Source organism: Sinocyclocheilus anshuiensis, unplaced genomic scaffold (genome assembly GCF_001515605.1).
Source record: "Sinocyclocheilus anshuiensis isolate Anshui unplaced genomic scaffold, SAMN03320099.WGS_v1.1 scaffold160, whole genome shotgun sequence".
Lineage (NCBI taxonomy): Eukaryota > Metazoa > Chordata > Actinopteri > Cypriniformes > Cyprinidae > Sinocyclocheilus > Sinocyclocheilus anshuiensis.
Window position 1 is genome coordinate 1006438 of NW_015554119.1, and position 19570 is coordinate 1026007.

General features: G+C 36.3%; 1 protein-coding gene across 2 annotated transcripts in view; it reads right to left on the reverse strand.

The window, feature by feature from the left end:
- LOC107669983 (zinc finger protein 40-like) overlaps positions 1-18522 on the reverse strand; it is a 59292-nt gene extending 40770 nt beyond the window's left edge. Inside the window, exons 1-2 of one of the 2 annotated variants that reach the window (XM_016462421.1) lie at positions 18430-18522; positions 14806-14967 (exon numbers count right to left, since the gene is read on the reverse strand). In XM_016462421.1, coding sequence (XP_016317907.1) covers positions 14806-14845 — 40 coding nt within the window. In that variant the 5' untranslated portion in view covers positions 14846-14967; positions 18430-18522. Of the gene's footprint in view, positions 1-14805; positions 14968-18087; positions 18396-18429 lie in introns of those variants that run through there. The other variant, XM_016462422.1, reaches the window with a different exon arrangement.
- Positions 18523-19570: the final 1048 nt, after the last annotated feature.

The window sequence follows — 19570 nt, forward strand, 5'->3', positions numbered from 1 at the left end:
ATGGCAACAACTGCTGAAGGAATGTCCCCCGTTACGCAACAGGATGAGCTCTGCCAGAGGGCAAATGAGAACACGCATGAACAGCAACCACATCTCCTGCTTCACATCAATTCACCTCTTCCCCATTCATCCCTCTCTGCCAATCATTTCCTTCATCTGCCTTTCGTTTTTTTTTCATTCATCCATTCATCCCAGCTCACTCTGTCCATATGTTCACGGCAGAATGGTTTAACCCTTTCCTGCTCGTAATCTCTCCCCATTCATCTAGTTTGTTCGTTCACATTTTCATGTGCCTCTTTAGCACTCATTCAGCAATCAATCTCGGCTCCTTCTGTGAGTGCGAGTTATTCCAAAGCACGCCCTGACGGTCATTTCTCTGCAGAAATCAATACTGAGCATTATTATATTTCACTACCTCTTCGATTTAAAACATCCATGCCTCTCAAATTATTTAGTTCACTCCTGTTTCATCATAATAAAACAGAAATATAATTATGATGTCATCACAAACTCATCTTCAAACTTTCAATAGAGTTTTCTCTCTTTTCTGGGTTAAAAGGAATATCCAAGTTCCTACACCTTGAACAACACAGTTTCTGGATAATAAATCATTTCAATAGATACAATCAAGTCAAGTCTCACCCAGAGTTGTTATTATTATTTTAACTAATAATTTTTTTTTTAATTGAAATTAAGCTGAAATAAAATAACAAATTGCTAAATGTGACTATAAGGTATGAAGACATTAAGATTTTATAAACATTAACATCATGATTTTCTTCAAAGCTGCTTTGAAACAAAGTGTTTTGTGAAAAGTGCTACACAAATAAATTTGACTTGAATTTTAACTTAAATAATAGACGAAAAACTTAAACTAAACAAAAATGAGAAATGTTAGAGTTAACTGAAAAAAGTTGAACACTAGAATTAATAACTGGAAATAAACTGAACCTAAAATGGAGATAAAAATAAATAAATCATAATAGTAATATTTAAAAGATCTAAAAGAAATGACACGAGCATAACAAAATTACAAAAAAAAAAAATTTACATTTATGTATTTATTTATTTTAATTAATTAATTTTAATTTTTCTTTTTTGAAGATATATAACTGTAGCTGGGTGGGCGGGGAAAAAATAATAAAATAATATTAACCAGTTACATTAGCACCCACTTTTCATTATCTAATCTATTTCCAAAGTACTAAATGAAGCCCCACCTTACGTTTTTCCCTCTGAACATTCAGATTCACTCAAATGCTAAATGCACTGTAAATGCAGTTTCATGTTCAAATGTATTGTGGACATGCAGTATACAGTGTACATCTGCCTACACTATCAATGGTAACATCACACCCATAAACTCCTGACCCTGCAGTGAACAGCATCAGTTTCCCCACAGCGCCGCTGATCTGAACGATACTTCAAATGCAAGATCTATGGACCGACATCCATCGTCTCTGCTGACGCCGTTTGATTGGACAAGATCTGGCTGGCAGCCTCACATCATCCACAAGGTGCTTCACTTTCATAATAATGTGCTGAATCTCATTTACATGTAAAGCACTTCACTTCTCTGAAAAGCACTTCACGAATGCAATTATTCATTCAGTGCTCATTCGTATAGTAGTTTGCCTTTCAGAGCTCTAACTCTAATTGTTCTGTGATTTCTCCTGCCTAAACCATCAGGTGAATCTAAAATGACCTGAAATCAGGTGTTAACGTGCTGCAAGTGATAGGTTTTTCCAACCAGCAAAACTACCAACAGCAAAAAACTACGATGCAAGCATTTGTACAAGACAAGTGTGAATGAAAATGTACACTATCATTTACTAGCTTGCCATGTAAATTGCAAAACCTCCATTTGAGAATCTCCTCAAAGGTAAAAAATTAATAAATATTCATGTATCATAAGTAATCAAATATTTCTTTACAAAAGAATGGCAAGGAGCACACTGAATAAAATGTGACATTTTGAAGTAGCAGGATGGAAACCGTGTTTATTAAATAGTATAATTAGTGTATTTAGTGTTATATGATTTTCATTAAAAGTTAGGGCTGCACAATTAATTGAATTTCTAATCATGATTACAATTACGGATGCCACAATTACATAATCGTTCAAAGTGGCAATTAATAGTTCAAAGTCCACTTATGTTATTCTGTGTGCTTAAGATGTGTTTCTTTCTTTCCACAAATTATCTTAAGGGGTTTTCCATTGTTTTAATTTTAGTTTCAGTATAACATTATAATACCAGGCATATTTGACTTTTTTCATTTAAAGAATAAACCAATCCAATGTATAGTTCACATTTGAGGCATAAAACTATAGAAAAGCAATAAAAGTTTTTCAGTTAGAGTGTTTTCAGCTTGTTTATTTTCATCTAAAAATATGGCATGCGGTTGCTTCAAGCAATGGTATAAACATCATTCAATGTAAATTTTGATAATCTTAATTAATAACTGCAATTACAGTTTCAAGGGAATAATCGACAATTATGATTTTTGTCATAATCATGCAGCCCTATTAAAAGTCACACTTTAATATAATATAATAGGTGGAGAGAGCTGGATGTTTCTAAATCAGTTATTTGTATGTGGTATTATATCACTTTTCTAAGACAATCTGAGCTGAAAATAACAGAAAACTCGCTCGGCTTTAAAGGACAAGGACAAAACCAAGGCTGAAGACAGAGAGAGAGAGAGAAAGAGAGAGAGAGAGAGAGAGAGAGAGAGAGAGAGGAGGTGTCCTGCTGGTGGACAGATTGAGGCGAGGGTCAAAACTCACTCTGGCTCTCTTCCACTCAGGGTGTGAATCAGTTTTAAAGGGGAACAGTCATATTTTACACACTTACACTTGTACATGCACACAAGCATTTCCTTTAAGGGACAGACTGCAACATGAGGTCAAAGGGCAAGAGAAGGGGTGTGACAGCAACAGAAGGTAATCTCTGAAACTGTTCCTGACCATCTTAGAGATTTTATCCACATATAAAACGAATTATGTTATATATATTTGTGTGTGTGTGTGTGTGTGTGTGTGTGTGTATGTGTATATATACACTACACACGCTGTACACTCACTACTTTACATTGTAGCAAAGTTTAATTTCTTCAGTATTGTCACATGACATATATATACATATACGTACATGTACATACACACACAGACAGACACACACACACACACACGTGTGAGATGTGTGAATGGAAGAGGAAAGCGGTTGGATTCCCCATCAGAAGTGGAGGAATTTCCGGGTGATTCCGGACCGGGTGAATCTGGCATTGTTCTGGAGAAATCTGCTTTTGTGCGCCTCTGAAAACACACACAAGAGAGAACACAGCACAGGCAGCACATTTTTCTGGCTGTGAGATCCAAGTACACACAAATCCTTAAAGGAATAGTTCACCCACAACATAAACATCTCCCAAAAACACTATTGTACAGTATTAGCTATCGAATGAACCCAAAATATAGCATACAAGTCTTTCATGGTGCTTTTTTAAATCACTTTTGGAGCTTGATAGCATCCATTTATTAGTTGCTATGGCTGAATTTATTCTATTACTACATCCTTTTCTCTGTATTACATCTTTTTTTCCCTTCTTTTCCTCTCTGTATGAAAGTCACTCAGGTTACCGGACTCCTGCTGGGTCCTTGGGCTCCCGTTCAGGGCTGCCTCTCTATCAAACTACACTTCTTTCTCTCTCAATCCTTTCTTCTCCTCTATCGCCATCCTCCCATTCCCATTGGGGTCTCTCCCACAGATAATCCATCGTTCACCCAGTCAATCCTCCTTCCTTAAAAAATTTTTTAAAAAAGCTCTCTTTCACTCCCTGCTTCCTCCCGCAGTCAGATGCAGGAACGGCACCTGCACACACAGACTGTGCTGCTCCTGTTGCCCTAGCAACAGCCAGATCAAGCTTCGCTTGTGTAAACCGTTAGGCTTTGCCAGTGTCGTCTCGCGTGCACACACACACACACACACACACAGACAAACCCCACACAACAACATCCTTATAAGGGTTTCCGGTGGTCTGCAGTCAGGGTTTGATATCTTTAGAGCAATTCTGCTTTCACACAAAGCCACTTTAGATGACGTCTTTGCTTTAAAGTCAAGATGAAATCAAAATTGTCCCTATTTGCTTACTCCTGGATTTATTGTGCACAATCCATCAATGCATGATACTCAAAAAGTTTGTCTTTGTAATATTTTATCAACTTGAAAAATGACTTTCCGTTTGGCTGATGTTGCCTATGAAATGCAAACAACGGATTCATGTTTACTCGTTGTTTTAGGCTTACTGTATAGGTAATGCAGCCTTTCTAAAACAGTAAACCTAGTAATTTAATGCCATTTAACATTAATGTAATAAAGGTTTTGACAATAAAAGCTAATAACAATAGATTTGAAAAAGATGCGTTACCATTGGGATACTAGAGATGCTCTAGAGGATGAACTTCATTTTCATTAAATGAAAGCTGAAATTAGAATAAAATATAAAAATTATGTAATGGGAAAATAAAACAATTATTATAAATATGTAATACATAAATATTAAATAGAAACTCAAACGGAAATGAGAAATGTTGTCTTGGCAAAATAAATAAAATAAGTTTAAACTTAAGCACAAAAAGTTGACAGTAAAATATGTAATTTTAACTCTAAACTACGGTAAAAGTGCTAGTGTAAAAGCCTGTTAATTAGTTAAAGGGCAAGTTTACTATATACTGTGAAAAACATGACATTTTAATTAATTTTACAGTAAAATACTCTTAAATGTACAGACTTTGGAAGTAAAACAAACGGTAAAACAGCAATCCTACAATTCTCTGCATAAGACATTATATTCAATGGTACTTTAAATAATTATGTTTCTTGTTAGTTGGTATCAATTGTGTACATTTGTTACATCTTATGTTGTTTAATTAATGTGTATTGCATAACTTTAGTGTCATGTCTGTTACCATGATGGTGTTTTGACTTCATTTGCAGGACACTAAAATGTTGCTACCATATTTTTTTTATGGTAAAGTACTGGCAACCACAGCTGCAACATGATCTAATTAATTCTGCCCTCGTTTTTTTCTTGTTTAACACCGTTTCACTCAGAAATAAAACCATATTATGGAAGCAGAATGGGTCACAAATGCAATTTTATGACTTAACAGAAGCCCTCAAGAATCAAACACACATAAAAATGCTGTTCAGCCTAGAAAGAACCAACGCTGCAGGGTTACACATTTAAGACCAGCAAGAATGTTCACTGGATCTGGGATACATTTCTGGGATTTACTTGTGGGATTTAATTAATCTGTGCCGTTCTTCAAACTTGAAAGCTACATTGTAAAATGTAACAAGTTTGCCGTTTTTTCATTCACAAGCAGCGGTTGTTGTAACCGCAAGAAACAAAACACACTGGAATATTCTGTCCACTAGTGTGACGTAGTGTTTGAACTGCAATGCGTTTAAACAGAGACACAAAAAGAGCATTACAGCGTGCTGACAGACACTGAGTATGTGGTGCATGGACTGCGTGAAAACAGAGAGAGAGACAAAAACACACTTTTTCTACGCCATTTTAATCTGCCAAAAATATTACACAAAGCTGTTTTGACCACAACACCTCAAGGCCTAAACTCCTATATACAGGCGTATGTGGGCGTATCCCCTGTAAATGTGCATGTAAATACACAATCTCTTCTAAACATTAAACCGACATGCAGCGCTCACACAGAAATACCTCTGGCAATCAACTCTGAGGGGAAAATAAGGCAACACGCAGGCCTGAAGTGTGAGAACACACACTCGCACAACCTCTTCAGCTTATTGCAGGTGGGTGGCGTCGGTCCAGCATTAGTCACTTTAGTCCAATACACAGTCAGAGCTTGACAGACATTCAGAATGAAAGTCTGAATGGTGTTCAGGCACGGTAAGGGGGTGGAACGCACGAAAAAAAAAATGCAAGCACGAACAATAGCCAAAAAAGACCTTGTGTGCAGTAAGAGGGAAGCACTGAGCTGCAATTTTACTCCGGCTGTATTGTAAACCCTATGAGAGGAAACAATTTGAGGGTTTGCAGGACATCTAAAAGCCTCACAGAAGAGGAGAAACACTTAAGAGTTAGGGTCATTTATTTTTACCATGGTAACCATAGTTTCCACTAAAACACTGATACTACAGTTACTGTTGCTACTAAAAGGCAAAAGCGAAGACAATGGAGGCTGATATCAAGTTACTGCAGCCTTTTTTTGTTGTACCTTTTAGCAAAAACTACTGTTAACATGGCAAATTTTTCTAAGGGTTTCTTCTATAACAGGAACAATTCAAAGAACGGTGTTAAATACATTTAGACATGACCTTGGCAACAGATTTCGCTTGTTACACAAAAGCAACCACAAACTGAAACATGACACCTTGCTTTTGTAACAGATTTGAAACAGTTTGTCAGTCAATCATTTATGTTGTCGTGGATTTAAAATACTTTTTATATAATCAAACAAACATCACACAGCAGAAAGACAGCATCCCGATTAACACAATGTCCCCCAAAGTGAGAATCAGAATTAGTGCAGTACAAATCATAGTGCACAATGATTTTATGTGTAAATTGTAAAATCATCAACCATTCTTTTTATGAACAGTTACAATGTTTTTAAAATATTACAAAAGATTTCTATTTCAAATAATTGCTGGTCTACTTTCTCTTCATCAAAGAATCCTGGGAAAATGGATTTGTTTTCAGAACAATATTAAGCAGCACAACTGTTTTCAACATTGATAATACTAAGAAATGTTTCTTGAGCAGTAACCTGTATTTTTGACCAAACAAATACAGCCTTGGTGAGCATAAGAGATTAAAAAAATAAAAAATAAAAAAAATCTTACTGACCCCAAACTTTTGAACAGTAGTGTAAATTGTTACATGAAATGCCACTATCCACCATAAGTAGTAGGCAGGAATCAGGATGAATGTATTACAAATTTTTAATGTAACAATTCACATAATGCACTAATACAAACTATTTGCACAAATTCCTGTTCATTATTCACGAATGAGACCCATAGTATGTTAAAAAATACTATGCCAATGTATGATTTTCACCGTCACCTGTGAAATATGTACTTTTAATGTGCAATTGAGATTCTTATAATTAAAAAAAAAAGGTTTTGCACAGCAAGTGTGCAACATCTCATTGATTAAATTGGGGGGAAACAAAATTTACAAGTGTAGACAAATGTAACTCCAGCAAAGTTTCTGATCAATGAGCCTAAAGTGATGGTCTGCATTTCTCCACTGATGCCAGGAAAAGCCCATGATGGGCAAACAAATAAACATGCTGTATGACTGCAAACCAAAACGTGCTGGACCCAGTTTCTTTTCGGGCAGTAAAAAATATACTTTTTTTAACAGCTAAGCTGTTAAATTTATTGCTTAATTACTGGAAAGAGTCAGTGTTTCCATGGATGGGGGGAAAAGACTTATTCCTTAAAGGAATAAAAAGCAGAATTATGTCTTTTCCCCTCATACGTACATGTTCTGAAGCGGTTTTAAAAATCTTTGCTGACCAGAGAAAAATTGGTTTTGATAACATACACATGCACAATTGTTCCATATGTCACTATGAAAAACAGTCTCTCACATTCAGTTTTTGTTCGCTCACACACTCTTTAATTTCTCTGTAAGGTTTGCAGGGAGCCAAACAGACATGGCCAAACCTGTTGCTGCGCATCTGTTTTAGTTACTGTTGCTAAAACGGAGGGTGATCCCAGCCGCAGGGAACACAGAGCGCGAGAAAGAGAGCGAGAAAACAGCATGGGTTTCACTTGCTCAAACTGTACAGTAAAGAGCGGAAATACTGGTTTGCCCTCATAAGCATGACACAACAGGTAAAAATCAAGCCATCTGAAGCCACACCAAAACTCCATCACAGTGTCTCTATTGAGATGAGAGTTCATCTACATCATCAGGGTCTGAACTTAATTTCATCTACATCTTCACAAAACTAGGTCAATTAATATGAATCTTTCATGTAATAGTTTTGTTCATAAGTTCATATTTCACCCTAAAATGAATGTAGTACAGTAATAAAAATCATTAAAATAAAAATGTTAATGCATAATACTCACAACTATTGTGTTTACTTACAATACGTCACGGACACTACGTCCATGTTTTTATACAGTCTATGGTTTGAACACATCTATAGGAATGCACTGCTTTGATTTCAATATCACATCTTGCTCACAAATATTCACTTTCTTTCATTGAGATCAGGCCTTCAAAAACACGACCTGTACTCTGCTCTCATGAAATATCTGACTGATATAAATATTACTGTGAAAGGACAGCCTAACTATGCAGATTTTACATCAGCTGCCACTGCAGCTTTACGTTTGAAATGCTATAAAAAGAACAGAGATGCAAGAACCATTTAACTTTAGACAGAAACAACTCCGGGATATTCATAGGGTCTGTCTCTGGGATTAGACAGACTAGAATTAAGGCCCTACTTTGAGCTCAAGACCCCTTCTTAACCCCAAGCCTGACCTCTTGACCTCTGATGCTTAGGGGGAGACAGAAGTGTCAGACCGCTACAGCACTGAAACAAATGTGCGCCCTCGGGTAACGCATGAGAAAAACAACGCTCGGCATTCAGACTGCCTCTCAATCACTTCATCTCCTCATCTAAACCGAAATGTACAACTGATGTGAATTACACGATAAATATTCATCATACTGAGGCTCATTCAACAGGTCACATGACCATAGGTCATATGAGAATTTATGTTTTTTTGATCTTTTGAAACAAAATGTACTATGAAAACACACTGTAACTTTTAGAACTCAAAATTTCCTCCCAAGTCTGAAACTGCAAATCTTGGGGTCAGTAAGATTTTTTTAAGTGAACATTTGCACTGAATTGATCAGAGATTAATGAAAAGTTAGACAGTAATGACATTTATAATGTTACAAATTATTTATGTTTCAAATAAATGCTGATCTTTTGAACTTTCTATTCGTCAAAGAATCCTGGAAAACAAATGGCTTACAAAAAAATATCAAGCAACAACTACTGATAATAATAATAATAATTCAACAGTGATAATAATAAGAAATGCTTCTTTAGGAAATCATCATATTAGAATGATATCTGAAGGATCTGAAGGACACTCAAGACTGGAGTAATGGCTGCTGAAATTTCAGCTTTGCAACACAGGAATAAATTACATCTTAAAAGATTTTTAAACAGAATGCAGTTATTTCAAAAAAAATTTTTTTTTACAATATTACTGTTTTACTGTATTTTGATCAAATAGGTTAACTGCAGCCTTGGTGAGCATAAGAGACTTCTTTCAAAAACATGAAGAAACAATTTTTTTTTAAAATTGAAAAGTTTGAGATATTGCATAAAATTTGTATTAAAATTTCCAAAATGAACATAACTTATCCGGTAACTTCACATGAATACATTTTTAATTTGGTAAGAAGACATGCAGAAACTACCATGAAATCCCATTTACCAAATAAATTCTTATATGAGTGTTAAAAAAAGTCATGTGACTTTGCCTCAACAAGTCATGTGGCTGAACAATTTTCTCAGAGAAGAAAATTTAATCAGATCAGACCAATATCATTACATTGTATCTTAAATCCCGTAATGACAACAACTATTTTGTTTTGATTTTGTGCCAATTTTCTGCAAACTATTTTATTCTTTTGAACAGAATGGGAACCATGCTACTTTATTTGCAAATTTGATCCTAGAACAAATAATTAAAAATACATAATAAATTACTATACAATAATAAATAATAAATTACTACCACAATTTCATTCTGCCAACTAGACAATTACAATGAACCTGATAGCAAACCATTACACGAGTGTAGCAAATTGCTGTTAATCATTTCATATGTAAAGAGGGTGTTTAAATGTGTCAACAAAAGCAGCCTGTATAGGTGGATCTAGGAGGAAAAAAGCTTTTTTTAGCTTGAGCCCACCTGAAATGCAAAACCTAAAACTGTATACTGCACGACACGTCTATATAGACTCCTACACAGAGTTTGTTTTTGACGTCAAACTTGGCGCAGCCATGCAGGAGGACATCGAATCAAACTCCCCCACCTCATAAACCATGAGAAACACTCGACAGCACTACTATGCGTGTCTCTCTCCTCCGCGTTATTCCTAAAGGAGGTTAATCTCATCCTGCGCCAACGGAGAAGTCAGACTGAATTGAGACAGAAACAGTGGCATCTGCCACAAAAACAATTTAAAGTGACAACTCTGAATCTATGGACCCATCCATCACGGCCGTGAGAAGCCCAATGCACGTGACACCTGAGATTATCTGCGCTGGTCAGGGTTACACAGCCCACGCACGCCTGGACTCTCCAGAGGTCAGCAAACAAACCCGGGAGTCGATTATTAACAGGTTCGCCGGGTCACGCAGTCAAAACGCGCATTCTGGGTGAAACATTTACCCCTGCAGCTTCAAAGGGACGTTCCAGATTACGACAGCAGTGGCTGAGTGATTGCTGAGCGTGTGCTCAGAAAAGGGCTTTTCCATTTCAACGTTCTGTGGTCATCTACCACCAACACAATCTGCAACAGTCTGCGAGCCGCACCACCTGTGCGTGGGTGAAATGTGTTAGACCAAGAGCAGGTTGATTCAATGTCTCAGACAGAGAACGTGCTTTAATGGGTGCTTTAGAAATGGGAAGTAAAGGAAGGCCCACAGGAGAAACTTTCAGCATTGGCATGCTGCAATTTCCCCACCTACGGTTACTGTGCCAACAACACCATTCTAAAATGTTATGGGGATGGTTAAAGGCAACATGGGCCAACATTCAACTTACTCCCACATTTCTAAAGAGCGTACCTTACGGTCTTTAGACATGCAAATAAACAACTAATGTATTCTGCAGAAAAGCATAACATGTTTAAAGGAAGTAGACACCAGGACGGGACTAATTTACATTGTTTTGGTAACCACAGTTTTGTTTTGTTTTTTCCTAGGCAATCCTAACAAAATGATTTGCACACATACAAATATATATAAGGACAGTAAATGTATAATATTCAGCAGATTTGTATTTCAAATAAATGCTATTTATAACTTTCTATTCAAAGAATTCTGAAAAAACAGAGAATGTAGCAGTTTCTACAAAAATATCATGTTTTCAGCATTATTAATAATAGGAAAACAGTAAAAAAAAACGATTAGTGAAGGATCATGTGACACTGAAGACTGGAGTAATGATGCTGAAAATTCAGCTTGCATCACAGGAATAAATTACATTTTAAAATATATTCAAATAGAAAACATTTATTTTAAATTGCAATAACATTTCACATTATTTCGGTTTTAACAGTACTTATGACCCCAAAATTTTAAACTGTATATGTATACAAAGTCATACACTCAGAAAAAAAACCCTTAACAGCTAAATTAACAATAAACTGACTATGGAATTTCATGACTTCAAGACTTTCCACCAGAAATGCTTTTTCCAGCCTTTCAACCCCCTTGTGCGCTTTTCACGGTACGTTTACTAGCGGAAAACTCACTACTGTACGGATTTTTCAAGATCTCTGACCAAAAAAAGGCTGCTTTTAACCTTTATAAATTAACTTTTTAAAGCAATCATTCACCCAGAAATGAAAACTGATTATTTATTCAACCTCATGCCAATACAAACCCGCACATTAATTCGATTTTTTTTCCCACGAAACACAAAAGGGAATTTTTGAAGAATCGTCACATAGTTTTTCACTACAGAACAACAGTTTATAGTGACTACACCTGATAAGCTTCAAACAAAATGCAAAAAAAAAAAACTCAATAAAGCAGTCTAAATGACTTGTATGGTATATTTCAAGTATTCTGCAGTAAGGTAGCCCTTTGTGAGGAAATAAATCACTAATACTAATGATAAAAGAGACCTTTGTGAAGTTTTGTTTCACTGCAGGCAGAAAGTCATATGGGTTTGGAACAACTTGAGGGTGATTAAACAAATTAACTAGGCCTATTCCTTTAGCTAGAAAGGTTAAAATACTGTTAAAAAGCAAAAGAAAGCAGCATAAAAATATGTGACAGATGATTGTGAGCTATTTGTATCATATCTTTGGCCCCAACACTGTATACCTCAATGGTTTATAATTTTGTAAAAAGAAAAACAGGTGACATAAGGATCGACAACGACGTAATGTGAGCAGCAGCACAAGTGCCTGTGTGCTTGGAGACCAGCTGTTTCAGAAAAGTAAACATACTGAGTCCAATGGGGGGAAGAGGTTCCTTACTTCCTGCCGGTTTACCCACAAACTGCGTCACTGAAGCATTCCTGCTCTGCTCTGAAGTCACGAGATGCACACGCATGAAACAAAACACAAACTGACATGTTGGCTGAGTCTGCGCCTAGCAATGATTTCAACAAGCTACCTAACATTAAACACAGCCTGGAAACACGGCAGCCTCAAAGAACAATGAAAGCTTTATGCTTTTATGCTTTGACCGTCTGACTCGATTTTGACATGCTTTAGAATGGGTGTGTTCTGCTGACAGACAGAGGTCACCTCTGTATCCATGACACCAATAACACAGCAGCCCAACACAAAGGAGGGAATCCTCTAGTTCCTTGTTCTGGTATTTTTCTTTCTCTTTCATACTTTGTTCATTCAAAACATTGCTGTATAGCCATTTTCATTCGCACAGCCCAATGACACACTATGCAAGAATAAGTCCAAAAATAAACTATATTTTTGAATGTAACTTTTATTGCATTTCAACATTAAAGCTCTAGTTCTAATTACACTTTGATTCTATACAAAATATTGAGTTTCAGTATCATAAACGACAAGGAGCTTTTGAACATGAAATGGCATGAATTGTGGCTGGACTTTGAGGTGGGGACTTTCTTGTTAAAAAGTAAATGTCTGGGATTCCACAGAAACGTCATGCATGGAAGCGCAATTTCAGCGTGTACTGACAAGCTTTTTGCATTTCCTTGCCGCTGTCACAGAAACATTTAAAGCAACCTTGGCTTTGAGAAATACGTAACTAAAACGTATTTGTTCTGGAGAAGATTAAAGTTAATAATTCAGTATTTGATTGTCTCCAAAACTGCTTGGTGCCTTGTTATTAACACACTGTAAAAAAAAATGTTTGTAATTTTTACAGAAAAAAAATGTGAAAGTAAAAACTTGTTAATTAGTTAACTGCACTCACTGTAAACAATTATTTTTCAAATAGAACAAAGATTATTGGAGTCTATTTTACAAGAAAATGCTATTTCAGGTTTTCTACATCACACTTTCATATTTAAATCAATGTGTTACTTTGTAATTATTTTTTAACTTTACTAGCAATTTCTGTGGGGAAATTGTTTATATTATTCCACTTACCATAAAGCATGCACTATATGTCATTTTCTGTAAAATAGTATCAAATGAATGTTTTTTACAAGTAAAAACTATGAATTACTGAATAATTTCTGGTTAAAGACAGTAAAAGTACATTCCAAGAAGTTTCCATGTGACACATCCCAAACGATTGTATTTAATATAAACAATTTTTATCTTTTTTTTAATCAGTAATTACATGAGGGTGTTTTGTGTTATATTTTCTGTTATTTAGTTCATGTTTATTGCATTAGTTTCATGTGTGTTACCCTGATGGTTGTCATTGTGTGTATGAACCTGTGCACCATTTAAAATCTACTTGTAACTTAGGATGTTAAAGAGATCAATCATTTTTTCAAGACCAAAGTGTTACTAATATAATCTAGAGCTTTAATGTTAATATGTAATGACACCTTCATAAACTTCAACAAACTTGCTTTTAATCAAGAAAGAATCATCATGGTCATATCTGTGGTCTTTATTATAAAAGCAAAAATAAGACTCAAAAATGGTTGTGTGTGTGTGTTTTCCCCACTCTCTTCACTTAATAATACTAATATTGGGAAAAGACATAGCCGTCTCTAGTGGATGCTGTTCTGTAATCAAACTAAATTATTAATTTTAAAGCTCAAAGCAATAACTATCCAAACACTCCAAAATCTGGGTTGCTACACACTCTGCTAGAGCGAGTATATTTTTATTTCTATAAAAAATGACATGCATTAAAATACAGAGATACTAACTTAATTCTATTCATAATTCTAACATAATTCAAAATTCTAACATAAAATACTGCTTGCTGTAATTAAACAGATGCCGTCTACATGCTAGTGTACTCTTAAACATTGACTATAAGTCACAGTAAGCAGAAAATGCTTTCGGAAAATGTCAATAAATATTGATCCACAAAAACACTTTATAGAAAAAGAACTTCCCTCCCTCAAACGCCACCTGCCAGAAATTACTTCCTGTTTCAACAGGAAATACATCAACACAGAAAAAGAAAACTGTGCTAGTCAATTGACTTCGCAGAGTCGTCAAAATAGGATTATTAGAAACACTTTTTGAAAGACATGTAGAACTGAAACTATAAAGTTTCCACTCACACAAATCTCTTAATGACTAACTAATTTGTGGTAAATAAATATGAGTAATTTCACACAGAACCAAAATATGCAAAAATAGCCCAAGCCACATAAACAAATGTTCTAGTTTGACTGGAAAACCTACACTTTTCTATTAACTAGCCAAATATTTCCTATCTATGAACATTTTTAGAAACTTCGAAGACATTTTAACCACAATGAGACCTCCTGACACCTGTGAAAGGATAAAGCATGAACCAACATAAACACCCTAAGCAAACAGAATTCTGGTCCAACGGAAGACAGCACTTACCTTTCAGGTTTTTAGGGTTGTTTTGCTTTGTACGTGGCATTTTCAGGGTTTTCCCGCTGGCTCAGTGACACATTGTACGGAAAGATGCTGGATGGAATGCGGCCAATCACAGGGAGGAAAGACAATTTCCTATTCCACACAGGAAAGACACCCTCTGCACATCTGGGACAGATGAGAAACAAATAAACTGAAGCAAAAGCAAAATAGGCCACAAACATACTCTTGCTGCTGGAAACAACACAAGCGTGGCTTCCTCTTTCTCTAGCTCCAGCTACTGTGACAAAAATCACTAGTGTTGTCAGTAAGAACTGATGTCTTAGGTGGGCTGACACAGATACAGAAGTCTAAACAGTAATCAGATTCCTGATCTTAATGGTCTGTTGCCATCGATGAATTGACTAACTGCACTTCTACACACACCTGCGTTTATCTGACATCAAACACAGAGAAATGACACTGTCATCTCTGCCGTGCTGCAAACCCTGCGGGGAATTTTAAAAGTGCTATTCGGGTCTCCATCACAAGCAAAATTTCAGAATAATTTCATTAGACATATTTTAAATATTCTCAAGACAATCTACAGCCATTGAACACATTTAGCCATACAGCACAATAAAAAAGGGCCCACAAAATGTTTGAAATAACTATGAAAAATAAATTAATTTGCTAAATATTAGCTACAATGATATATAGTAGGCCTATCTAAAAGATTTTTTAATATATTTCAATAGAAAACGAATCCTCCTAAACGTTAAAACACACATTTCGAATGAATTGGGATTTAAAAAGAATACATACATTTATAGACTGTAGACTGTATAAATGCAGATAAATAGCCAATTAATCAGCCTGGTTGGTATATATCCTATCACAATAATGTTGACAGGTTGTTTATGATGAATATCACCAGACTTCAAAATATTTTAAAACTGCAGCTCTCAAAATGGCAAAATGCATTTCTCAGCTCTGCAGGAACAGATGCAAATACACCCCACGTTCTACACAAGATGCTCTTTGTTTCAATGTTTAGGAGGTTTTTGTTTCTATTTATTCCTCCATTGCAGCATGAAGCAAACATCTGACATGCCTTGTACATGCATTGCCGCATGAATCCCGTCTGGCATGTGCCAGATTCCACGCGAATGTTCCGTCTCACCACATTACATGATGCTTACTACGAGTGTGTATGATTTCCCTCCATGTGCAGCTCTACGGCAATGACATCACCTCCCTGAGGATTCGAGCATACACACACACTCACACACACAGCGCATGCACCAGGTTTCACACACACTTCTAGAATAGTGTTTCGCACTCCTGGTCCAGGAAGCCCCCCGCCACTGCACATTTTGGATTATCTGACGCATCCATATCAGAACATGGAGCCTTTAACAATTAGGTGCGTTTGATTAGAGAGACCAGGATTGAGAAATACTGTCCTAGGACAATCGGTGTGTGTTAAAAAAAAATCCCCCTGCATGACTATGTTGATGAATATTGTGTTATTTCAGAATTGGAATGTTACAATGTTACTGCAGAATTTGAATATGACATTTCAGAATTGAAAAGTTACAGTGCAACTAAAGAATTTGAATATTGTGTTATTTCATAATTGAAATGTTACAGTGTTACTGCAGAATTTGAATATTGTGTTATTTCAGAATTGAAATGTTACAATGATACGGCAGAATTTAAATGATGTAATTTCAGAATTGAAATGTTACAATTTACTGCAGAATTTGAATATGTCATTTCAGAATTGGAATGTTGCAGTGTTGCTGCAGAATTAGATTACTGCATCATTTAAGACATGACATGTTACTACAGAATTTGAATATTACATAATTTCAGAATCGGAATGTTACAATGTTACTCGAGAATTTAAATACTTCATTTCAAAATTGGAATGTTACAATGTCACTGCAGAATTTGAATATATTATTGCAGAATTGGAATGTTACAATATTAGTGCAGAATTTCAATACGGTGTTATTTCAGAATTGATGTAACTGGTCTAGCAACAATATTTGAATATTGTGTTACTCCACAATTGGAATGTTGCAATGTTACTGCAGAATCTGATTACTGCATCATTTAAGACATGGAATGTTACTGCAGAATTTTAATATTACATCATTTCAGAATTGGAATGTTACAATTTCACTGGAGAAATTAAATATTTCATCATTTCAAAATTGGAATGTTACAATATTACTGCAGAATTTTAATATGACATTTCAGAATAGAAATGTTACAGTATTACTGCAGAATTTGAATATGATGCCATTTCAGAATTGAAATGTTACAATTTTACTGCAGAATTTGAATATGATATCATTTCAGAATTGGGATGTTACAATGTTACTCGAGAATTTAAATACTACTTCATTTCAGAATTGGAATGTTACAATTTTACTACAGAATTTGAATATTACATAATTTCAGAATCGGAATGTTACAATGTTACTCGAGAATTTAAATACTTCATTTCAAAATTTGAATATTACAATGTTACAGCAGAATTTGAATACTATTCCATTTCAGAAATGGAATGTTGCAATGTCACTGCAGAATTTGAATACTGTGTTATTTCAGAAATTATGTACCTGGTCTAGCAACAATATTTGAATATTGTGTTAGTCCAGAATTGGAATGTTGCAATGTTACAGCAGAATTTGAGAAAGGTCAGGGGTTTGATTCCCTAGGAATGCACATACTAATAAAATTCATACCTAGCCAAGCCATGCATCTGCCAAATGCATAAATGCAAAATGTTAAAAGAATCTGTCAATCAGGCTATTAGGAAACACCCAGAAAACAGTTTAACAGAGGCAACAGAAACTGCTGCACATGAGACACATATCTACTTGGCATGGATGCAATGGCAAAAAAGACGGCACTAAACAGGGGTTGCTCCTGTAAGGCAGACCGTGCCAGTGACAAACTGACATGCTCACAGCCTATAAGACCCGCATGCGATGAGTCACCATGTGTCCAAGCCTGACACAAATCCACCACCTTTTTTAATAAATGCCACTACGTTTACAAGGCACAGTTCAGTGCCAAATCCAGGTGCGCACAGGATGAATGGCGCATTACTGCCTTTAAGAAACACATGAAGAGGGCGGAGCCGGGGAAAACCCCTCTGCAACAGGACATGAACAAGAACACTTCCCTAATTCGACAACAAAATGCCTTTTAAACCAGCCGAAAACGTGCAAAGCGCATCCGAAACGCGTTCATTTGCATCCCATGGCCAAGGGGAGGTGTTTTGGCGCTTACCTGCCGTTGCGTTCGGTGCTTCGGAGACACTCTCCAGCAGCGTTGCGGGCTTGATAAACATTTACACCCCGCGTATTAGGATTCTGGAGACGTGTGCTCTCGGCGAGATACAAAACACGGGCCGGCTCGGTACAGACCGACCGACACCAGGCAAAATCAGCGTAAAACTCACACAAACATGCTCACAAGTTTAAACAACCCATACAATCTTTTTGGAAACATTGTGTTCCTAAACAACAGCTCCTGGAGATGCGTTTACGCACCGTATGCGTTCGTTACGCACTGGACCATGCGTCCAAACGCTTGTTAAGTCGCGTGAATTTCTTAACTTTCAGTACTTACAGGTGCAGCCTGAACTGTTGTCAAGGGTTTCAACGGTCATAGGTCTGTTTTTTCCTCTCTCTCGCTCTATCTTCTCTCACTTTCTATTGCAGGAAATCGACAGGCCCACTGACGTCAACGGGGGTCCCGTCTCCGCCTCCGAAGCGAAGCAAACGCGCTCAGGGAGTGTCCTGACGGCCGGTGGAGCACATGAATAAACCGTGTTAAGCAGCATCCGAGAGACTAATATTGTAAACTTTCCTCATAAACATAGTACTGATGAGAAATGAATGCGCTTTTACCGAGCGACTCTTGCAAAAGCGCATTTTAAGAGTCATTTGTAAAGCGTCGCTTCTCGCGGACCCCTCAGATAGGCCCCATGTGCGCATAGTTCAGGACTGACGGTGTTCCCGGAGGTTCCTTGTTTGCTGGTCACGTTGTGCCCCTCAACCAGCGCTGGGCTTTCCCTACAGATCCAGGCAAACAATGGAGAATGCAGCTCAGTGTGTGATTGCGGTGTAATTATATGCAAAATCATATCGGAAATGTAAACGCTTCTACTGTAATGTCTGACAGTCATACAAAACTGAAAGCACTGAGTATGCTCGTTTTAGTACTGATGTTTCTAATAATAAATGTGCACTTATGTTACAACCAGTGTTAAGTTTTTGGATTTTTGTGCATTTAAAATCAATAAAACTGGAGGTATCCGCCCTTAGGTTTTCAATGATTCCTTTAATAGTTCGTTGCGTTTTGTTGCAGTAGCCTATACGAAGGTACCGAGGAAGGAGGGGAAAATCAACTTTATTTTGTCCGTCTGGTCTGAACAGACAATCAGTGTAAGAGAATAAAACGCGTTTTGGAAAACCCTGGAGTAATGTTTAATGCATTTCATGATGTTGATATCAAAGAATGAAACATATTTTCTTTCTACTTTTTATATTAATGTGGTACATTTTATGGTACGTTTAAAACAAGGTAATAAGTATTCTAAAATAAATCTAAAACGTAGTCAGAATACATTATATAGGCCTAAAATTGGTAACCTAGATTACGTTACTAACCGCAATATTCATCATGTAAACAGTAAAAGACTACAATTTGTAGGTAATCTACCCAGCACTACCGTTAATACAACCAATTGCAATTCAGGATATTCAAT